General features: G+C 35.3%; 1 protein-coding gene across 2 annotated transcripts in view; it reads left to right on the top strand.

The window, feature by feature from the left end:
* The window catches only part of CFTR (CF transmembrane conductance regulator), a 147,601-nt gene that overhangs the window by 36,872 nt on the left and 88,100 nt on the right, over nt 1–22,629 (top strand). Inside the window, exons 1-7 of one of the 2 annotated variants that reach the window (XM_058191461.1) lie at nt 10–39; nt 3,035–3,143; nt 12,186–12,401; nt 13,677–13,766; nt 15,665–15,828; nt 17,869–17,994; nt 21,228–21,474. In XM_058191461.1, the coding sequence (XP_058047444.1) occupies nt 3,114–3,143; nt 12,186–12,401; nt 13,677–13,766; nt 15,665–15,828; nt 17,869–17,994; nt 21,228–21,474 (873 nt within the window). In that variant the 5' untranslated portion in view covers nt 10–39; nt 3,035–3,113. Of the gene's footprint in view, nt 1–9; nt 40–3,034; nt 3,144–12,185; nt 12,402–13,676; nt 13,767–15,664; nt 15,829–17,868; nt 17,995–21,227; nt 21,475–22,629 lie in introns of those variants that run through there. The other variant, XM_058191460.1, reaches the window with a different exon arrangement.

Raw genomic sequence — 22,629 nt, 5'->3', positions numbered from 1 at the left:
TGTGCCTTCAAGTCAACCTTGACTCCTGCTGACTGCTTGGTAAGTCCCTGCACTTTTCAGAAGTGATTTTTCATTGCCTGCTTCCTAGGACTGACAGAAAGTGACTGACCCAAAGTCACCTAGTTAGCTTTGTGCCTAAGGACTAGAATGTAAGTCTCCCACCTGATGCCTTAACCATTACCCCAAACTGATTCTCTATGATATAATCTCAGGCATATGTTCAAATGTAAATCTTGTTCAGACATTAATAGTTGGATTGCAGCATTAGTTCTTTAAAATAATTATTTTCATATACATAATCTAGAAATTTCTTTGAAAATAGCCTTCTTTCCCATCATGTTTGTAAGCCACTTGGAAGTTGAAAGTCTCTTAGGATCCCAATCCAGTGAAAAGCTTTTTAACAAATCATTTCTAATATACCATCAAAACTTCAACTTATATAACACTAATGAAAATGATGAGTTTGAACCATTTCTCCCCACATCCTATGATAAATAAATCTCTATATGAATAGAATAGAATTTTTTATTGGCCAAGTGTGATTGGACACACAAAGAATTTGTGTGCAGATGACAGACTCAATAATTCCTCTGTAGAACTGTATCATCAGCTCCTTGGGCAGTTTGAGCTTTCTGAGTTGGCGCAGAAAGAACATTCTTTGTTGTGCTTTTTTGATGACATTTTTGATCTTGCGATATGGTAGAACCTAGAAATGTGAAGGTCTCTACTGCTGATACTGTGTTGTCTAGTTTTGTAAGAGGTGGAAGTATGGAAGGGTTTCTCCTAAAGTCTACCACCATTTCTATGGTTTTGAATGTGTTCAGTTCCAGATTGTTCCAGTTGCACCACGACGCTAGTTGTTTAACCTCCCATCTATGTGCGGATTCATCATTGTCTCAAATGAGACCAATTACTGTTGTGTCATCTGTGAACTTCAGTAGTTTAACAGATTGATTGTTAGAGATGTAGTCATTGGTATACAGAGAGAAGAGAAGTGGGGAGAGCACACAGCCTTGGGGGGGCCCTGTGCTAATTGTTTATCTCTATATCTGTAAATCTGTATATGTATTTATCCTATGATAAACAAATCTCTCTGTTTTCAAGTAAACAATCATTTAATGGTTGGATTTTGTTCAAGGTTAGTATATGAACCAAATCTTGTGATTTATAATCTATGATTATAAAATTTAAAAAATGCTTCCAAAATCTGTTAAAAATGGTTTCAAAATCAAATTTGATACATACCCAAGAACCAAACTAGACCATATGAAAAAGGAACCAAACTGCATTAATAAATCTAAGATCAGTAATTCTGACCTCTTTAATTCTGACCAAAACGTATTGTTATAACTAATGACTCTAAGATAAATACAAATAATATTTATTCAGCATGGATTTTTTTGTATTTTGTAGCTCTGTTAATTAAATTGAACACTTTCTCTGGCTCAGGGTAAAATAAGTAAGTTAGTAAATAATTAATTATGGAAAAATCTTACCTTGCATCTTAGATACTTAAAATTTATCAGAGTTTTTATGATTATGTTATTCCTTTTTCAATGGAAGTTGACTAAAGAGTTGTTCTGATCACAAACAGAACATCCTGGATTCTTGTTGTTACATTAGTCAGAGAGCTGGAGTTGAATAATCAAATGAACTACTTGTTTTGTGGACAACTGATATTCAACTAAAAACATTTATCTCATACAAAAAATATTTCACAGGTTTCCCAGAGTGAAATTTTTAATATCAAATTGTTTCCTGGTTAGTTACTTTACTTTATTGTTTCCTGGTTAGTTACTTTATTTACTTGAAACAATGAATATACATTGAGAAGCATGATACTTTTGGCATAAAAAGAACTGATACATCAAGGAAATACACTTTAGAGGCCTCTGTTTTGCACCAGAGCCTCCTAGTTGATATATTTTAGTTCAGACAGAATGTTGAAGCATAAGGTTTAAGTCAACATGTTGGTGGTTGGATAAACAGCTTTTAATGAGCTAACTTATTTAGGCTGTCAAATTTGGCTGTGAAACTCCGGAGAATCTTATATAGCACCAAAAACAAATAGAAACTCTTGATGATTATTTGAATTTTACAGCTCAGATATAGCTCAAAGCAATCATCCTATCAGTTATAACCCCATCTAATACCAACTGCTGGACCTGGAAAAAAATTGTGCATGGATTCAATACTCTGAAATTTCTCCCTAATTAGCTCCAGTGGTCTTTTTAAAAGATGCAGCTTAAGTAAATTATCCATAAAGCTACATTAGTCTCTCCTATACTTCTGCAACTCTTCTGTAAATAACAATAATGAAGTCATGGTTTACATGTCTTTAGCAGCAGCTGGACTATCCTATGATAGGGTAATGTCTTAAATCACTTTTGAAAAAATGCCATGGTATAATCTGTCATATCAGTTGCTTTTGGTATTACTTAATTCCCACATTATATTCAGTGTAGTTAAGAAGTGATCAAATTCCATTTTGATTGGAAATTTTTATCAGTATCTAAATGTGATTACTTTATATTCCATAAATAATTGTATTATCTGTTAAAACTGATTCTAAAAATGCATAATTCAGGGTTGAATTACACAGGTTTTCAATGTTGGCTGACATGCTTTATTAAAAACAAAACAAAACAGAATTGAATTATCTTTTTTCTTTTTCTTTCCCTTGGTACTGGAAGCAATCCAAAACCTTTATTTGCCTATTATTTGTTTAGTGGTCTGAAGAAGTACAACAGGTTTCTTTAAAACATACACTGTGACCTTTTTAATGAATTAACTTTCTGCAGAATGATGTGTAACGAAGTATTTCCATTGCCAAATATTTAGCTGAGCTACACTTGAACTTTTATTGAGCTATCATGTCACAGAGGATCAGGTCCTTGAGGTCTTTGCAAAGCTTTGAATTCAATAGATTCCTTAACTAAATCTCCTTGGATATCCTTGGGTGAAATGAACTATGCTTGGGTCAAAGAATGGTTTATTTGACAACATAATTCAATGTTATTTTTTTATTCCTCAGAGAATGGGACAGAGAATTGGCTTCCAAGAAAAAACCTAAACTCATCAATGCTCTTAGACGGTGTTTCTTCTGGAAATTTATGTTGTATGGAATAATACTATATTTAGGGGTAAGTTTCCCTTTATTTCAGTTAACATATTGCAATATTGTATGCTTTTGTAACATGCATAAGAAATTCTAAGCAGTGTATTTGTCTGTGGAGATTTTCAGTCATTATTGTCCTAAAGGTGCTATAAAGATATACATCCTTCTATTCCCCACCATCCAGTCAGAGCTGAAGAAGCTTCTTGGATGAGAAGCAAATTGTCTTCAAAGAAAAACAAGAAAGTCTAATTGCCTCTTGAAAAAGCACTTTTGGACAAGCCGTGTGTTTGTTTTTTGTTTGTTTGTTTATGCAACAGGAATCAAGTCTGTCTCAATGAAAATCAAATGAAGTGAAACATTGAAATAATTAATTATATTAAAACATGCTTATTAGTACAGTTCCTACATACAAATACTTTAAATGAACTATTTTTCATCTCTGCAATCAAATCAGCATGAAAAAATAATGCAAATTGGAAAATGACTTTCATGCTTGTCACCTGAGATAAAACTGAAAATGAGCATGCATAAATACACGCACCTCATTTAAAGCCAATTTTTTTATCAGAAGTGGGGAACTTGTGGAATTCCAAATTTTGTCAAATTTCAAATATCCATTAGTCCTAGACAGGATATTGAAGTTCCAGGATACTGGAAACTGTAATCCTATATTTGGAAGGCTACAAATTTTCTACCTCCTTTTTATAAAATATTAAAAATAAATGAATTATTTTCAGATTTTTTTACAGTATATCTTTCAGAGATGTTATTGTCCTATGGGAGATGTTCTTGTCCCATAGATGTCCTATGATACACAAGAAGGTAGGATTCTAAGAGTAGCATAATTTTAATCATTGCCATAATTTCATAATTATTTTAATTATCAAATGTATATGCCCATTACATTACAAGGTAAGGTGTTTTTTTAAGTACCTTTAGGAAATTTACTGGAACTTAGTTGTACATACACTTTAGAATTATTTAATCATTAAAATTCATTTGTTCCTTGAATATAGACCTACTTTCTTCATATTTAGTGGAGATTCATATTGTTTAGATTGTTTATTACCAGTATTAGCATCTACTGTATATACCCCATATACATAACTTATTTTTTGACTTACATTTGTGGGATGGAGAGGAGATATTCCATAGGAAATAGATGATAGATAGATAGATAGATAGATAGATAGATAGATAGATAGATAGATAGATAGATAGATAGACAGATAGATAGAAGATGTTAGTTAGATAGATAATAGATAGATTAATATTCTAACTGAAATTTTTCATATAATATAGCCAATTCCTTCCATTGAAAACTGTAATTTTTGTTACATACATTTGAACTTAGGTACATATAACTGATTAAATCTTATGTTGATATATAAACAACTGAAAGCTTAAAAATATGAGATATGTTCCTGTTCTTTTACCACATATAGAAAGAAATTGGAGAAAATTTTAATCTAAATTAAGTTTTAGTTTCTAGGCTGATAAACAATTAGAAAGTTGGGATCACATCTTTGGCACAGTCTTTGTTAACAGTAATGACTTCTACCCAACATTCCCCAATTGTACTAACAATGAGTGCAACGACCTAACACACATAGATTTCACAGAAGATAATGTTGAAAAAGCTCTTCGCAAACTTAAACCATCCCTATCTATTGGACCTGATGGACTATGTGCATACTTCTTAAAAAAGATTTCTACTAATATAGCAGAACCCCTAAGCATAATTTTTGAAAAAGCTTTCACGACCAGTTCCCTTCCCAAATTTGGTCACTTGCCACGGTCATCCCTATCTTCAAAAAAGGAGACCCCAGCCTAGTTGAAAATTACAGACCTATCTCTCTTTGCTGTGTCACCTGGAAAGTAATGGAATATATCATCAACCAATCCATTACCCTCCATCTAGAAACAAACAACCTACTCTCTAATAAACAATTTGATTTCAGAAAAAATTTATCCTGTAATTTACAACTTCTTCACTGTAAAAACATATGGACTACAAATCTTGATCAGAGCAAAGCAATAGATGCAATCTAATAGACTTCTGTAAAGCTTTTGACTCAGTAGTACATGATAAACTTCTCCTAAAACTAAAATCCTACGGCATCTCAAGACCCCTCCACAATTGGATAACAGCTTTTCTATCAAACAGACAACAAGTGGTCAAAATTGGCAATGCTCTATCAAATTCTGTTCCTGTTAAAAGTAGCGTTCCCCAAGGCAGCGTTCTTGGACCAACACTCTTCATATTATACATTAATGATCTCTGTGACCATATTACAAGTAATTGTGTTCTTTTTGCTGACGATGTCAACTATTTAACACCACCAACAATACAGCTGTCCTCCAAAAAGATCTTGACTTTTTATTTGAATGGTCTAAAACTTGGCAACTCCAAATCTCAACCAGCAAATGCTCAGTCTTACATATTGAAAAAAAGAACCTAAACACTAAGTACAAGCTTAATGGACATTACCTTACTGATGGCCCCCATCCTGTTAAAGACCTTGGAGTTTTCATATCAAATGATCTAAGTGCCAAAGCCCACTGTAACTACATCGCAAAAAAGGCCCTAAAAGTTGTAAACCTAATCTTGCATAGCTTCTTCTCCAAAAACACTACACTACTAACCAGAGCTTATAAAACATTTGCTAGACCAATTCTTGAATACAGTTCGACTGTTTGGAACCCATACCACATTTCTGACATCAATACAATTGAACGTGTCGAGAAATATTTTACAAGAAGAGTTCTCCACTCCTCCGAATACAACAAAATACCTTATGCCACCAGACTTGAAACCCTGGGTTTAGAAGATTTAGAACTACGCCGCCTTCGACATGACCTGAATTTAACTCATAGAATCATCTATTACAATGTCCTTCCTGTCAAAGACTACTTCAGCTTCAATTGCAACAATATATGAGCACACAATAGATTTAAGCTTAATGTTAACCGCTCCAATCTTGATTGCAGAAAATATGACTTCAGTAACAGAGTTGTTAATGCTTGGAATGCACTACCAGACTTTGTGGTCTCTTCCCAAAATCCCGAAAGCTTTAACCAGAAACCATCTACCATTGACCTCACCCCATTCCTAAGAGCTCTGTAAGGGGCGTGCATAAGAGCACAAATGTGCCTACCGTTCCTGTCCTATTGTTTCCTTTTGTTATATCCAATTAATATAGTTATTACATACTCATACTCATATATATGCTTATATATTGTATAATTATTTCATGCTTATGATTATATATACTGTGTGGCAAAATAAATAAATAAAATAAATAAAATAAATTTTTATGTGTGTCTGGTGTATATATGTGTCAGGGGTGAAATGTAAAATTCGTTATTACCGATTCTGTGGGTGGGTGGTGGTGGTGGTAATATGACTGGGTGGGCGTGGCCATTTTTTTTTACTTTTAAAAGCATTTTAATGCACTGCAAAACAATAATAGTAAGAAGAATATAACATGCACATATTTCATTGTAAGGGAAACAAATGAAGCCAAGTCTGGAGAAGCATGTATTTAATCATGAAATGTGCAAAATTTGGCTTTGGTGAATTAGTCATTTGTCTTCCTAATGCAGCCTAATGCAGCAAAAAAATGCTTTTAAAAGGCTCTGATGATCCCAGCTGAGTTGCCTGATCGTCAGAGGCTTTTGTTTTCTTTTAAAAGCATTTTTTTTCCTTTAAAAGAAAAAAAGGCCTCTGATGATCAGGCAACTCAGCTGGGATCGCCAGAGCCTTTTAAAAGCATTTTTTCTACAACATCTTCGGCCGAAGAGGTTGTTAAAAATGCTTTTAAAAGCCTCTGATGATCAGGCAATTCAGCTGGGATCGCCAGAGCCTTTTAAAAGCATTTTTTCTACAATCTCTTTGGCCAAAGAGGTTGTAGAAAAAATACTTTTAAAAGGCTCTGATGATCCCAGCTGAGCCACACGATCATCAGAGGCTTTACTTTACTTTTAAAAGTATTTTTTGGCCAAAGAAAAAATGCTTTTAAAAGTAAAAAAAAAACCTCTGATGATTGCGCAGTTCAGCTGGGCATGGGGGGGAGCAGAGATTTTTGCTACCGGTTCTCCAAACCACCCGCTGCAATCGCTACCAGATAGGGTGATCCGGTCCGAATCAGGAGCATTTCACCCCTGATATGTGTGCTTATTAAGATAGTCACAAACATCTGGCATTAAAATCTGTTATAAAATTGATGGAGACATGGATGCTTCAAAAAGTCTTCAAACATCATGGAATCAATTGTACATATGGATTTCATGCTAAAATTATATCTTTAAAAATAATTTACAATTAAATTGAATTTTAAATAAAGTTATTTTGGTAGTGTTAAGATGTGATTCTAGAACTATGTAAATAGTGATACTTTTTGTTTGCTTCAGAATTCAAATATATAAACAAAATGACAAGTCAAAATTCTTTAACAAACTTTCATGTTTGTCAACAATGTTCTTAAAAATATTGAAGTATGCTAGAGGTGGAATTTGCTTTCCTGAATTAGAATTATTTTTCAATTCAACTCAGAAGATTCAAAAAGAATTTTTTTTCACCAAACTAAAGTTGTTTCTCACTTTTTGTGTTGTAATGCCAGCTGCAGCAAGTGTGGATAATATTTTCTTAAACCGACATGCTTAATTTTATTCATTATCTGGCTAGTGTACAGTATGAATTATCCTATGCTGCCAATTTTGTTAACTTTCACAAGTATAATGAGAATACAGCAAAGACTAATAATGCCAGGTGTGTCTACAAAGATTATCAAAGGTAGTTAGAAATTACAATACACATTTTATATTCAGGCTTTGCACTTTTGCAAAGAAATCTTTAACTAGAACAACTGTTAGTTTTGATAGATGAATATCCTTGGAGAGCTTGACTTCAGTTTGTCCCTATCACTAGCTGTCTTGCAAATACTACAGAAATTCTGTTTTTCAGATGATAAGAAAAGCAACTAGAGAGCAAGTATTAACACTATTATTTGGAAACAGTACAACTTTTTCTTTGTTAATCGTTAAAGTGTATTATGTGTAGCCTTTTTTTGTTCATTGTTGTAAAAAATCTATAAATCACTTTGTAACAATAATCTAAAAACACATTGCTATCTTTGCATGGTATATATAACAAACAGTAGTAAAAATACAAATTATAGTTCTACATGTGCTATAACTAGTAAGTACAAGGGGAGAAGCATAGAGATGTGATTTTTTTTTTAACCAACTGAAAAGGGAGTTAAGGATTTGGAGAATTCCATTACATTCTCTAGCATCATTAAGTTATGGTATGTGATTTGACTCCAACTGGAATTTTTATCAATAATGTTCTATTTAAAGTTAATTTTAAACTTATTAATATGAAGATTGTCATCTTTCTCTTCATACCTGTCCTTTTCTTACACAATTATGGCCACAGTCTTTCAATTAATTTTTGTAACCCCTACTCCATCCTGCCCTTTGTAGCTTCTGATCTGAAGGCAGCTTCTGTACAAGTCACAATGTTTTGTGACTCTGTTTAGTTTTGAAAAAAGTTCTTTCCATTGTCCAACTGTGAGTTTTAGTCACTAACTTTTTATTTTTGTCCTTTAACATTCTCATTGCATATATATATATATATATTGTATATAAAAACAGATTTTATTATAGTCTTGATCCTAAACGTGGATGCATCGACACACCTGCCCAATTCTTTTTTAAATTTTCTTTTATAAATATTCCTCCTTGTGTACTAAAAACATTGCTCTGTTGGTCAAACATAAGTCTGTTCTGTTTGTCTTTTTCTAAAATTATATGTAATCAGGAAAACAATGTGAGTACTTAAACAAGAGCTATGTGATTCAAGTGTCAGTTTCAGTTCATTCCTAATAAAACCATATGAATACCAGTGTTTTCATGCTGACCCATTAGGAAATGACTACACATAATAATAATAATAAATCAATTTATAATGTTGACCTCAGGTTATTTAATGGACAGTAAACAAAAGGTACCGTGACCTCACTTACGGTATATCTTCTGATGGCATTCTTCCAATGTATTTTTAACAAAATAAATTGTATGCTATATGATCATTTCATATAAAATACCTAAAATTTCATCTGGGAACTATAAACATTGTTTAATGAAAATTTTATTAGTAAGATTTGTCATCCTTTTGAATATTGTAATAATGCTAAAGGATATATAAAAGATGGAATTTTCCCATTTGTTTCACTCTTCATTTAAATAGAGAATGAATTTATTAACAATAATCTATGTAAAGAGCCAGATATGATAATTACCAAAGATTTATTAAATTATGACAAATGTTTTCTAGAAGCAGATTCTTTTGGAGTAATGAGATTATTTTTGTTCCCTGCAACTAGATGGGAAATTGGACCCAAAATTACTACAGTTGTTATTGTGGTGAACTTTAATACCCCTTAATAGACTTGCAATTCTAAGAAATATGGTTCTTGTAATTAGTACGTTAATGACAGTGTGTAGTTTGGTTTTTAACACTAAAAACCGAACTACACACTCTCACTAACGTACTAACAGCCAATGGATTCCAAAGAAATAAGATTACCAACCTAATCCAAAAAGAAACCCCCACTAAAATCCAAGACAGAGAACAAGAAAAACGGCACAGCCCTCCTCCCATATATAAAAGGCACTACAGACAGAATCAGCAAGTCCTCCACAAACACAACATTAAGACAGCATTCTGCACAAACCGAAAAATATCCACCATCCTAAGAAACCCCAAAGACAAAATTGAGTTAGAAAATCAAGGAGTATATGAAATCCCATGCCCCACCTGCCCCACCACATACATCGGACAAACCAACAGAAGAATAAGTGCATGCATTGAAAACACAAGAACTCAGTCAAAAAAGAGGAACCAACTTCTTCCCTGGTCCAACACCTTAAAGCCACAGGACATGATATTAACTTTAAAAAGACCAGAACTATCACCAAAACTGAAAACTTTAACAACAGAATAATCAGAGAAGCCATCGAGATAGAAAAACGGCCACACAGCATTAATAAACGAGATGATACCTCCCGCCTACCAGCCATTTGGAAACCCACCCTTATTGACAAATGAGTCCCTAACACGAGGAATGACACCAGACCCACACTCACGAGGGCCACACAGGATGTCACCACCACACATCCACCCAGAAAGCAGACTCAAACCCACACCGATGATGAAGCACAACCAAGGACCAGAAGCCAGACCGCAGCTGCAACATTAGCCATTTCAAACCCCTCCAATCCATACATGCAGCAGACTGACACCCACCATGAAGATGTAGCACGACCACGACCACGAAGCCAAACAACAGCAATGCAGCTCACCAGCTCAAATCCCCCTGCAACTCAGACTAATCTGAGCACAACCAAGCCCCCACCCAAACAGGACACACCCCCAGCCAATCAGAGCACAAAAAAACCCCAGCCAATCAGAACACAGCCAAGCTCCCACCCAATCAGTTCAAACCCCCACTAGCAGTTAAAAGGAAGAAACAGCTGCAATCACACATTGTTCCTAGAAGCACGAAGCTGAAGCCTGAAGATGACGAATGAGACTTTGTCGAAATGTCGCCAAGACACTTCTAATTTTATGTGGGAGAAAACCCAAATAACCAAAGACCTACACACACACACACACACACACACACACACAGACACACACACACACACATATATATATATAAGCACGGTTGAAGCCTGAAGATGACGAATGAGACTTTGTCGAAATGTCGCCAAGACACTTCCAATTTTACACGGGAGAAAACCCGAATAACCAAAGACCTACATATATATATATATATATATATGTCTTTGGCAACGTTGACGAAGTCTCATTCGTCATCTTCAGGCTGGTGTTTACCACTTCGTGCTTCTAGAAGCAATGTGTGATCACAGCTGTTTCTTCCTTTTAATTCCTTTAACTTCCTTTTAAGTTAAAAGGAAGAAATAGCTGCGATCACACATTGCTCCTAGAACCACGAAGTTGTAAACACCAACCTGAAGATGACGAATGAGACTTTGTTGAAATGTCACCAAGACACTTTCAATTTTACGCGGGAGAAAACCCAAATAACCAAAGACCTACATACAAACACCCGCGAAAACCTCAGAAAATATATATATCTTTATAACTCTGAAATTCTTTATTCTACAATAAAGAACAGGTTAGAAAGACGCTCCCTTTTCAGCAACATATTGATCATAAGGCTATTAGAAAGGACAATATTATATGCTACAGAATATTGAATACTGTATTTTTGAGACACACCGGAGTATAAGACACACCAGAGTATAAGACACAGCTTAGTTTTTGGGGAGGAAAATAGGGGAGCGGGGAATCTGCCTACCGGTATTCATCTGGCTAGCATCCTTAGTCTGGTCAGCTTCAGCACATTAGTTTGCTGGTTTTGAGCGTGCATGCTTTTTATCCCCTGCGTGGGGATAAAAAACAGCTTCTAAAGCACAGCTGTGAGTTGGAGAGAGCAGGCAAAACCGGAAGATCATTTCACTTGCTAGCATCTTGTTAGGGCTGAAAGAAAGCTTTGAAAAAGCTAAATTTGGAGTATAAAACGCGCCCAAATTTTCAGCCTCTTTTAGGGGTGGTGGTGGTGGAGGAGGGAAGTGTGGCTCATACTCTGAAAAATACAGGTACCTCTGCAATTTTGCAGTCATTAGTTCCAAAAACAGATATATGGGTTTGAATGTTCCCTGAGCCAAAAGGCAAAGATACTTTTTCAAAGAACATTGGAAACTTTTCCTGTAATTCCATAAATAGGAACGAATCAGGGTAGCTGCTGAATTTTATTTTCTTATTTCCCCTTCTTCCCTTGTGGGAAGTTAATAGTTTAGGAAGCATAATATAGTCTGACATGCATCCATTTTTCCCACTGCTAACCATTACCTCATTTTCTGAAGATAAGGTTATAATTCTTCATGCTCAAATATGCCGAATAGATAAGTGCTCATATGTATTAGCTATTCAAAAAAACTGACAAAAGTATCTGACTTTTTTTTTTAACCACAGGAAGTTACTAAATCCGTGCAACCTCTTTTACTGGGAAGAATAATTGCTTCTTACGATCCTTCTAATTCACTTGAACGATCAATAGCCTACTATTTAGCCATAGGACTCTGTCTTCTCTTCATTGTACGAATGTTGCTTCTCCACCCAGCAATATTTGGCCTTCATCACATTGGAATGCAAATAAGGATAGCCATGTTTAGTTTAATTTATAAAAAGGTATGTTTCCTATTTTGGTTTAATGAAATTCAAGGGTAATTAAACTGCATAGGAGATTGATAATATACTGTGGCCTCACATTGCTACAATAATGAAAGCATACTGTGCAAGAAGAATTTGTTTTTTGATGATTTACACTTTGTTTATTGTGCGATATCAGCAGACGGTTAATTAATATTTCTTTGAAACCAGCAGTAACAGAGAAAATGAGAGTAAAAGTACGATTTGTTAGTAAGCTACATGACCATCATCCAATTTCCCTAGTTGTGAGTAGAATGAAGCCTTCATGGAGCAATAAGGACTAATTTTTCCTCATCAAGGAGAGAATCCAAATATGATAGGAAAGAAGGTAGCTAATGAGCCAAGAACGACAAAATTAATTTACCATTACATATAAACTATCCTATTGCACATCCCTAAAACAAACAAACAAAATGGTATTTCTGTACAGATAATTTCTTACAAATGTAATAAAGTGTGAAAAGAATCTGAAATTAAAATAAAAACAGAGTCTCCCATTTAATTATTGCATCTACTATAAACTTATTATTTATTTATTTATTTTAAAATCTACCTATTTCCCATTCATGGTCCTTAAATGGATGCAAAATAAATAATAATACAGTTAATTTACAATTACAAGCACAAAATATAAATTTCAATAATTTGGAACTAAAAATTGGCCTCAGTTTACTCTCCAAATCATAACTGGAAAGTGTAGTTTAAAAAGAAGATGAATTTAGTTTAGAATTAAGTGCAGATCAGAGTTCATCACTTCAGATGCAATTTCTTGCATGGTTCTTGAAAACTGAAGAGAGAATCAGAGTGAACAAGGATATTTTTCGAGTCTGATATTTTATCTATACACACATTTAACTTTACTTCAAAGATGCTTAATTGTTTTCTAAAGAACAAGTCCCAACGAAATAGCTTTTACTTCATTCCCAGAATATAAGGCCACCTAACTTTAACTGATGTGATGTTGAAATGTTGTTTTCAATTTCCTCCTGGCAGGAACCTCATAATATTCATGATTTGTAGTTCTTAGGTGGTAATTGATACAATTAGAATCTATTAAAAAAAAAAATATAGACCAAACCCTTCTTAATATTGTGAGTATTTATTAGTAATCATGTAGTAGATGGGAAAAAGTGTGTTTGTAATAAAACATAAAAATTATATTGCACAATGTTAGCATCGACTGATGTTGTTTTTATTTCTGTTTGTGTTATTATATGCAGTTGGTTGATAAACTTCTTTTGTTCTGTTTTACAGATTTTAAAACTGTCAAGCAGAGTCCTAGATAACATAAGTACTGGACAACTTGTTAGCCTCCTTTCAAACAATCTGAACAAATTTGATGAAGTATGTTGGCAATCATGTGTTTATTGCATTTCTTTGAAGGAGAAGGAATCGGTTCCAATCCATTATAATGTGCCTAACACTAGTGGAATTAAAGTAAATTCTTTGCTATGGATAGGTTTGCGAGTGAATAGTCTAAGCAAATTATAAAAAGCAGAACAAAACAGCAATCAAAAGAAAAAGCAACACTATTATGTATGCTAACAACATCATACTTGCCTGAATTTTTGGATCCAAGTTATCTGTTTGTATTACATTATTCTTGCTATTTGAAGTGGCTTCTTAAGTTGTTAATAAACTCTGAGAATAGGATATATAATACTAAATCCATAACATTTATCTCTTTTGGATGTATCTATATTATATTTATATATTTCCCTATTTTAGTGTTGATCTACTTTTGGAACAAGTGCTACATGTGCTAGTGCTATTGTTTTTCTTGGCTAGTAGTAATTACCGCATTTTTCGATGTATAAGATGCACTTCCCCCGCCCAAAAGTGGATGGAAATGTCTGTGCCAAAGCCATGCCCACCCACGAGCCCCCACCCTTCAGCCTCATCCCACTCCAGGAACAGGCCAAAAATGGAACAGGCTGAAATGGGATGTGCGGAGGTCAAAAATGGGGTGTGCGGAGGTAAAATATGGGTGCGCAGAGGCCAAAAATGAGGCACATGGAGGCTGAAAACGGGATGCGTGGAGGCCAAAAATGGGGCATGTGGAGGCAGCGATCGGCGACAGTGGCGATAGGTGGCGATGGTGGCAATGGTGGTGGTGATCCCCAGAGCCTGGAACAGCTGATAGGCAGTATTCCGGGAGGCAGATCCAACCACCAATCAGCTGCTTGTGCTACATCACGTTGTGCTGAAGTTGACCAGGCTGTTTGCTATTTGCTACAAGGAGGCAAATTGCTGGGAGGCAGAGGCAGAGGAGATTTTTTCCCCCTTGTTTTCCTCCCCAAAAGCTAGGTACATCTTATAGTCTGAAAAATATGATAAACGGCAGTAGGAAAATACAGAAAATTATTTGTTAATTTTTTGTGGATGATATTTAAATTGCTTAAACTTTAAGTGGGACAAAGGAATAGTTACAGTCTTAGAGATTCCTCTTCCCCCTATGCTTATGGCAGGGAGTGTTTCGTTGGTCAATAAAATCTTTTTCAGGCTGAGGTCAAAACAAACAAGAGCAGCATGGATGTAATTTCTCACTAAAGTGACCATACCATAAAGAATGTTGTTCTTCACTGCTGTGATTTCTGCTAGAAGAAACTACAGCTAGTTATGACATTTTGGAATACAACTTTATATTTCAGCAGTCTGAAAGTTGTTGAAATTGCAATTCCAAGACAGTTTTAAGGTGCCAGGTGGTTAAGTCTGGCTTAGATAAAATTCTGGGAATTTAAAAATTCCCAGATTTTGAAATCACAATAGCAGATTTATCTGTTCCAGCTTGTGGTGTTTTGGGAACAAAATAGGCATTGCAACTGTGGTCCCATTACTCAGATTAAATATGAAAGGATCTGTACAAAGATCAATGCCATAGTATAAGACACTACTGCTGGTAATAGACAGGGAGAAGTTAATATCAAGAGTGGAATCTTTTAAGGATATGGCCACTTTCACCACAACTGTTGACTCCTCTGTCAGCAATACTGAACAAGTCAGGTCATGACTATCAAACATCAAAAACATCTGCCAGCCTATTCCACTGCCTTTACATGGTTGATCAGAAGCTGCATGGAAAAACACCATCTGAAATGGAATAGCTGCTCAACATTGCTGAATATACAGCCAAGATATTTCAATGGAGTTTGGATTGGACAAACATGCCACTCTTACCAGCTTTCATGTTGCTTTCTAAGTATAGGTTCCTTGTGTTTTTATTGTGATTTTTTTTCTTTCAGGGTCTAGCCTTGGCTCATTTTGTATGGATTGCACCTTTACAAGTTGTGCTGCTGATGGGACTTCTCTGGGAGATGTTGCAGGCATCAGCATTTTGTGGGCTTGGATTTTTGATTCTTGTCGTCCTTTTTCAAGCCTGGCTAGGACGAATGATGATGAAATACAGGTGACAAAGCATATATGGGTAGTTTTTTCAAGTAGTGGTAGTCCTCAAATTTACCTGAATTTCAGCCACGCAATCCTGACAATCCCTATTACCATCTTTAATTGAATTCCACTAGTCATTAACTGAGGACCCACCACAATCTAACCAAGTCGAAGTTTAGTCCCTCCCAGCCCCAAGTCTTAGTTCTTACAAGATAAAGGACTGCTTTTGCTGCAGTTCTCCCCAACTGCCTATCCCCCCTGCCATTTCTGCCCTTTTGGCCACCCTGCATCCTGCCTTGTATGGAGGCAAGCAGCCTTTTTTGACTCTGGGGCAACAAGAAGCCCTTATTCTGTAGCATGGCACAAAGATGCAGCAACCCTGGGAAGCTCCAGCTGCACCAGCAGCATGGTGCAAAGCTCAGCCTCCCCAGATAGTCCCAGCCGTAGTCATCCTCATCACCCTGCACTCTGATCCCCCTGCCATCTTGCACTTTGGTGCCCCAGCTGGCCTTTGCTGTCTTCTTGCTCCCACTGCTGCTGAGGCATGCCCCACCCAGGCCCTTCACGAATCAATATCTGGCTACATCAGGCCATCTTTCCCAGGTCTCCTGAGGATCCACTGTGTGTAAACTTGGGAAGAAAGCCTCACATGTCCAGAAGATGCCTCATGAAAAGCCAGGGTGGGTATGCTTGGTCAGCAGTGGGAGAAGAGGATGGTGAAAGTCAGCAAGGGCAGCAGAGACTGCAGAATGCAGGCTGCCAAAAGGGCATAGATGGGGGAAGATAGGAGGATGGGGAAACGTGAAGTATTGAAGCAGTCATAGGTGCCTAAATTTTGATCACATGACCACATGGGTGCTGCAATGCTCATAATTTTAAGGATTTAATTCTTTTTTTTTCAGCATTACTGTAACTTTGAACTGTTGCTAAATGAATGCTGTAATAAGGTTCTTAAATAAAGCTACTTAAATAAAGAAGCCAGAAAACTACCTTCAACGTGGAGCAAAAAAATGTAGGCAGAAATCTGGTTGTGGGCAAGCCATGCGTAGTTGGTGACCATATTCATAAGCATTTTAGCATTTTAGAGTTTCTTCAGCAGCTGAGCATTTTGTCTATTGTATCTGCCTGACCAAGAATATTTGGAAAATTAACTCTGCTTTATGGGCAACACATATGATCTATATGTAATTTACAGTATATACTTGTAATTAAAGGAATAATGTCAAATAAGTGGTCCTGTCTTGACATGATACAATACAATATGTCTTCCTTTGCCTTGATTCTGGTAACTATGCTTTGAGAAACTGGAAGTGGTTGAAATAAAGAACAAAATTTGGTTAAGTGGGTAACTCTTTGACTCATAATAACTATATTTAACCTTTTATGGGGCAAAAAGACTTAAATCCACAAAGGAAATGTTGTGGCACACAGGTAGGAAGAACAGAAGTAATAATAGTTGATGATTTCCCTCCATCTTTTTAAAAAATTAAGCAAGGCCTACTTTAAGGCTTATACTATACTTCGCATGCTTTTTCAACTTCCAAATGACAAGAGCCATGAGTGATTGCTCTACTATAAGATAATTCCCCTTATGTACAACAAAACTTATACTTGTACTACTCTTATTTGCTATTTCCACATGGAGTTCAATATACTTCTAAATGTTTATTGTTACATGTTATTCAAAAAAACATTTTATGGACTCAGTGGAAACACACACACACACAAGGCTAGTATTTTTTACATATATACATAAGGTTACTGTTCTCAAATAAATTATTGGTTTTTAGCTCTGTATTTTGCATTGAGTTTTTACATAATGGCATATCTATACCAATGCAGCTTTTAAAAACTATTGGAGAATCATCTGAACAATTTCAAAGGACATTTTAAGGATTTTAGGAATTTGTTACCAGAATAACAAACAAATACAATTTTCTGTACACTTCTAGTTTATGGAATGAATAGATACCTTATTGATACTGGTAGTATATTGTGTGCAGTGTTTACCAGATTTTCAGTATGATGAGTATTAAACACAGAACATAATTATCTACAGAGATCAACGAGCAGGAAAGATCAATGAAAGACTTGTAATTACCTCAGAAATGATAGAGAATATACAATCAGTAAAGGCTTATTGTTGGGAAGATGCAATGGAAAATATGATTGAAAGTCTGCGACAGTAAGTATTTATATTTATCCATCTTACATGCATGGCATATATGTTGCATAACTCAACAATGAGATAAAAGTTTGTAAGATAATAATTGTCGTTTTATCCTTCTTGTAATCAAACTGTTGGATCATGCTGATCCAAACAATTATTTTTATCTGATGTGCTGTCTGTCTTTGCCTATATTATGATGGCTTATCTAAATAAGAACTTTGCAAAAATCACTTTACCCAGGAGTCACACCTGGTTCTCATATTTTTATCTGAAAATCAGCCAACTAATGAATAGAAGTCATCTTTCAATACATCATTTAGATTAGCATCCCCAACTTTTGCAGCTTGGAGACCCAGTTGGAGTGGGGGAGAGGGGAACCAGACTGCGTAAACAGTGGGTTGGAGCACATGCATGTTCCTAACCAGCTCAAGTCATGCAAGCGGCAGACCAGTGCATATGTACATGCCGCACAGCTGGACTGCAAGTCGAGTTGCATATGTTCTCATGTGTACCAGCTGCCTCTCATGCAGCCCAATTCTGAATAAGCAATGGCCCAATAATGGGCTGCGACCCAGGGCTGGGGACACCTGATTTAGATAATGTAGAATTGTTTTGAATTTCATATCATCTGAAACGCAGATATACAGAACGAAACAAAACTTTAGCCATATGCAATTTATTCGGAGATTGTTAAAAAATAATGATATAAATGGAAACGTTTTAAATTTGAGTCCTTTTTTCCAATTTCCTTCTGTCCTTAATTTTTTGGAGGCCAGCTGACTTTTTAGGAACTGTTGGCCTGGAACACTAGGGCAGGGATCTCCAATCCCCAGTCCATAGACTGGCACTGGGCTGCGGCAATCCAGAAACTGGGCCCCGCAAACAAGTGAGGCCCCATCCATGGGATGCAGGCAGCACACAAAACTACGCCTCCTCTGGTCCACTGGAAAACCTCTCTCCATGGAACCAGTACCTGGTGTCTCAAAGGTTGGGGGCCGCTACTCTGGGGAACATATTTTTAGGTTTTCTTTAAGGTGTTTTTTATAGCTATATTGTTTGGCAGGATTTTTATTTGTAAAAGGACACCAAATGTCAATGAAGCAGAAAATAATCATTTGTTCACATTCCTGTATAATTCTACCCCTGTGCTGAAAAATTTCGACAAATAATAAAAGTCCATATTTGTGAATAGGTATTTTTCTTAGACTTTGTATCTGGGACTATATTATTTGCTATTTAGAATTATATGAGTCATTTCCATAAATATTGTATGATTACTCTATGTTTTCCTTAATAAATAGTTTATTATTTGTTTTGCAGAACTTATTGTAGAAGTGGGTGTGCCATTATATTCTGTTTTTTCAAAGAAAACTTGGAGACTTAGTATCTGGTACACAGTGTACAAATTGTAAATAATAATTGCAGTTAAAATTTATTAGGGACTCTACTTCTTTAGAAAATAGAAAGAATGCTAAAATTACAACCAGAATATATAAATCTTCTAATGTAAAAGAAATTCGATCTAATTTGAAGATCCTGAATACCTTGAAAGCGTGATATTGAAATACAATATTTAAGAATGAAAGGAATAAAAGGAGCTCAGAATAGAAATAGAAAAGTGTTGGCAGTGAGGATCTAATTGATATTTATAAAAAACATTTTAATAGATTTATACATTGTCAGTATTAAATTGTTTTATTTTTTTTAAAGAAAAAGTAATAGCCATTTCTGATTTTCTTTCATTAAAATACCAGTCTCTTGTTTCAAATTTGTATTGTATTTAACTTTCTCATTTACTTTTTTCAAATTGTCCATGAATTTATACCTTAACTGTTTCACCTACTGGTATACTGATTCACTAGTACGATAATTATTTCAGTACTAAAGATATTTAAATGGAGAAGTGTCCAACTGATTTTTCATGTAATACTAGCTATTGCTATTTAGAATTACAATAATATTACATTTTACATGACTTATTTCTCTCCCTCAAAACCAAATCAAAATCATTTAATTGTACCTGGTTTAGGCATAATCTTGAGGCAAAGAATTCCCCACTCCTATCTTATCATGTTCCAAATCTCAGCCGTGAATTTGATCTGTCTTTTTGGACAGATATTTCGTTCTGCAATTTTTTTTCTGAAACTCTTCATAGTTTGCCTTAGTGTTTGACTGGTTACTCAAGGCTACTAAAATCTCTGGGGAAAGAGCTTTTCTTCTTAATTCCACCTTGATGGTACATGCTCTTTGAATTTCTTCCTCTTGCTACAGCATCCTGCTGAAGGGTGCTTTATCTACTGCTTTCTCTTTATTATATCACTGTACATATTTCTGTCTGGACTTATGTTAATAAGGAGCTTTGTTGTTTCCTGAACTGTTGCACAAAAATCCTTGCATTCTAATGAGTTAACAGCCAAACATTTACTGTGCTTTCCTTCTCCAGTTAATGTATATTTCAAGACTCCTCTTTCTAGAAGTAATGCAAGGTGATGATTTCTCAAAATGCTTGAATTATTTTATTTGGCAGCATTTAGTTTGAAAACTTTAGCTCTAGAACCTTTTCAAAGCCTTATTAGAAGTTGCTTTCATTGTTCTTGTTTCTTTTATAATGTATCACTCTTCCTTAGCACAGACATACCCATATTTACACAGAGAAAATAATTATTCTGGCCCTACCAATAGATTCTTTGACTTACATGATTTTCTGAAATCTGTAGCATTTGACAGCAAAACAGATGCAAATACAATATGTCATAACTTGCCAGATATATCTAAATGATGGTTTCAGTGTAATTTGAAGCTGTAGACTGCACTTTGCCTTAGAAGGTACAGGGTTGATGTAGCAGTAAGCCCCATATTCAAAGTTAAAATACTGATCCATGCAAACTATAGGATTGTGGTAAATTCTTTAAATTTAAAATGCCACTTAGCCCTAAAACTTACTGGACAATCTTTTTGTCAATTTCTATAATCAGTTTAATTGTTATGAATAAAAAGAGACAACTTAAGTATTGAGAATACCTAAGCTGCCAGAGGGAGGGTGAGATGCAAATTAAGTAAAATATAATTTGATGAAGGATTGGCAGCTGCATTTTCAACACAGTTCTAATACACATTCCAAACTAGTGTAACTTTCAAAACTTTCTTATTTGTATTCATAATTGCTTCATATTTTAGAATTATGCCACTCTAGATGTAGAATTTCAATTTTTGTATTGGATTTTCAGTTTTTGCTTATCATTTTACAGAAGTGAACTGAAGCTGACTCGAAAAGCTGCTTATGTGAGATACTTCAATAGTTCAGCTTTCTTCTTCTCTGGTTTTTTTGTGGTATTTTTGGCTGTCCTTCCATATGCACTGAGCCATGGAATTATTCTTAGAAAAATATTTACTACCATATCATACTGCATTGTTCTTCGAATGACAGTCACTAGACAGTTCCCTTGGGCAGTGCAGACATGGTATGATTCTCTTGGAGCAATAAACAAGATACAGGTATAGTATCTAAACTAATTCCTTGCAAATTATAATTTATTCTTTTGTGGTGTCTTATCTTGCCAATTTATCATACAAATATATGCTAGGGTATTATTTTACTGACTTTTTTTAAATGCTATTTGGGAAACCAGTTTTAACTTAGCAGGCCAAAAATCCACCAGGAAAATGTTCCAAATGATATGGGCAGTGATGGAAAAAGTCCAGATCTGAGGCTTCATTAAATGACAGTACTGGACTTGGAGAGAGTTGATGCTATGTATATGGCTGGATAGATAGATGATTGCCAGAAGAGATGGTGTCTTGGATAACTAGGGCCCGGAGTGTTATAGGTGACAAATAGCACCTTGAATCATATTCAGAAGCCCACAGGCAACCAATGGATCTCCCAGAGCTGAAGATCACCTAAATATATCAGGGCACACCCATTATATTGTCTCACAGATGGGTCCTAGAGCCTACCTACTCCACCAGTTATGGAAGAGTAGATATATTGCAGGTGTTTTCTGTGAAACCATGTCATCTAGTGGGAACCAGAGTGTTTACTTTTTCTAGTGTCTGCCCTATGGAACAGCCTCATCTCTGGATTCAGATGGCCTCAACCCTGTCGGTCTTCTGGAAAGTCTTGAAGACCTAGCTCAAATGAAGAGATCACTATGCTAGTTGAGACCAGTACTTGTGGCCTATTCTGTGTTTTGAGAGCCTTGGTGGGGAACTTTGGTTGATGTTAAATTCTCTGTTATTTAATGACTTTATAGTGGTTTTTTAATGCATGTGTTTTGTTAACTGCCCAGAGTTATTTCATTAAGATAGGCAGCCACATAAATTTGTTAAGGAAAAAAATAATACATTGCTGCCTCTTTCAATTCCAATGGTAATTTCTTTATAGAAACATAGGAAACTGACAGCAGAAAAAGATTTAGTGGTTCATTGAGTCTGCCCCTTGAGTTCTTTTAATTTTTTACATTTTTGACAGATAACAGCCATGTGTTTATCTCAAGCATGTTTAAACTCAGATATTGACCCACTATCTCTGCTAGATGTTGGTTCCAAGCCCCCACTACTCTTTCTCTGATACAACTTTCTAATATTACTTTTGAATTTTCCACCTGTCAGTTGAAGTTATTTATTTTTGCTTAATATTGAAAATGCTGC

Source organism: Ahaetulla prasina, chromosome 7 (assembly GCF_028640845.1).
Source record: "Ahaetulla prasina isolate Xishuangbanna chromosome 7, ASM2864084v1, whole genome shotgun sequence".
In the NCBI taxonomy this organism is placed as follows: domain Eukaryota; kingdom Metazoa; phylum Chordata; class Lepidosauria; order Squamata; family Colubridae; genus Ahaetulla; species Ahaetulla prasina.
Note: the sequence above shows the minus strand (reverse complement) of the source record. Positions and strands in the feature narration are given on the sequence as shown.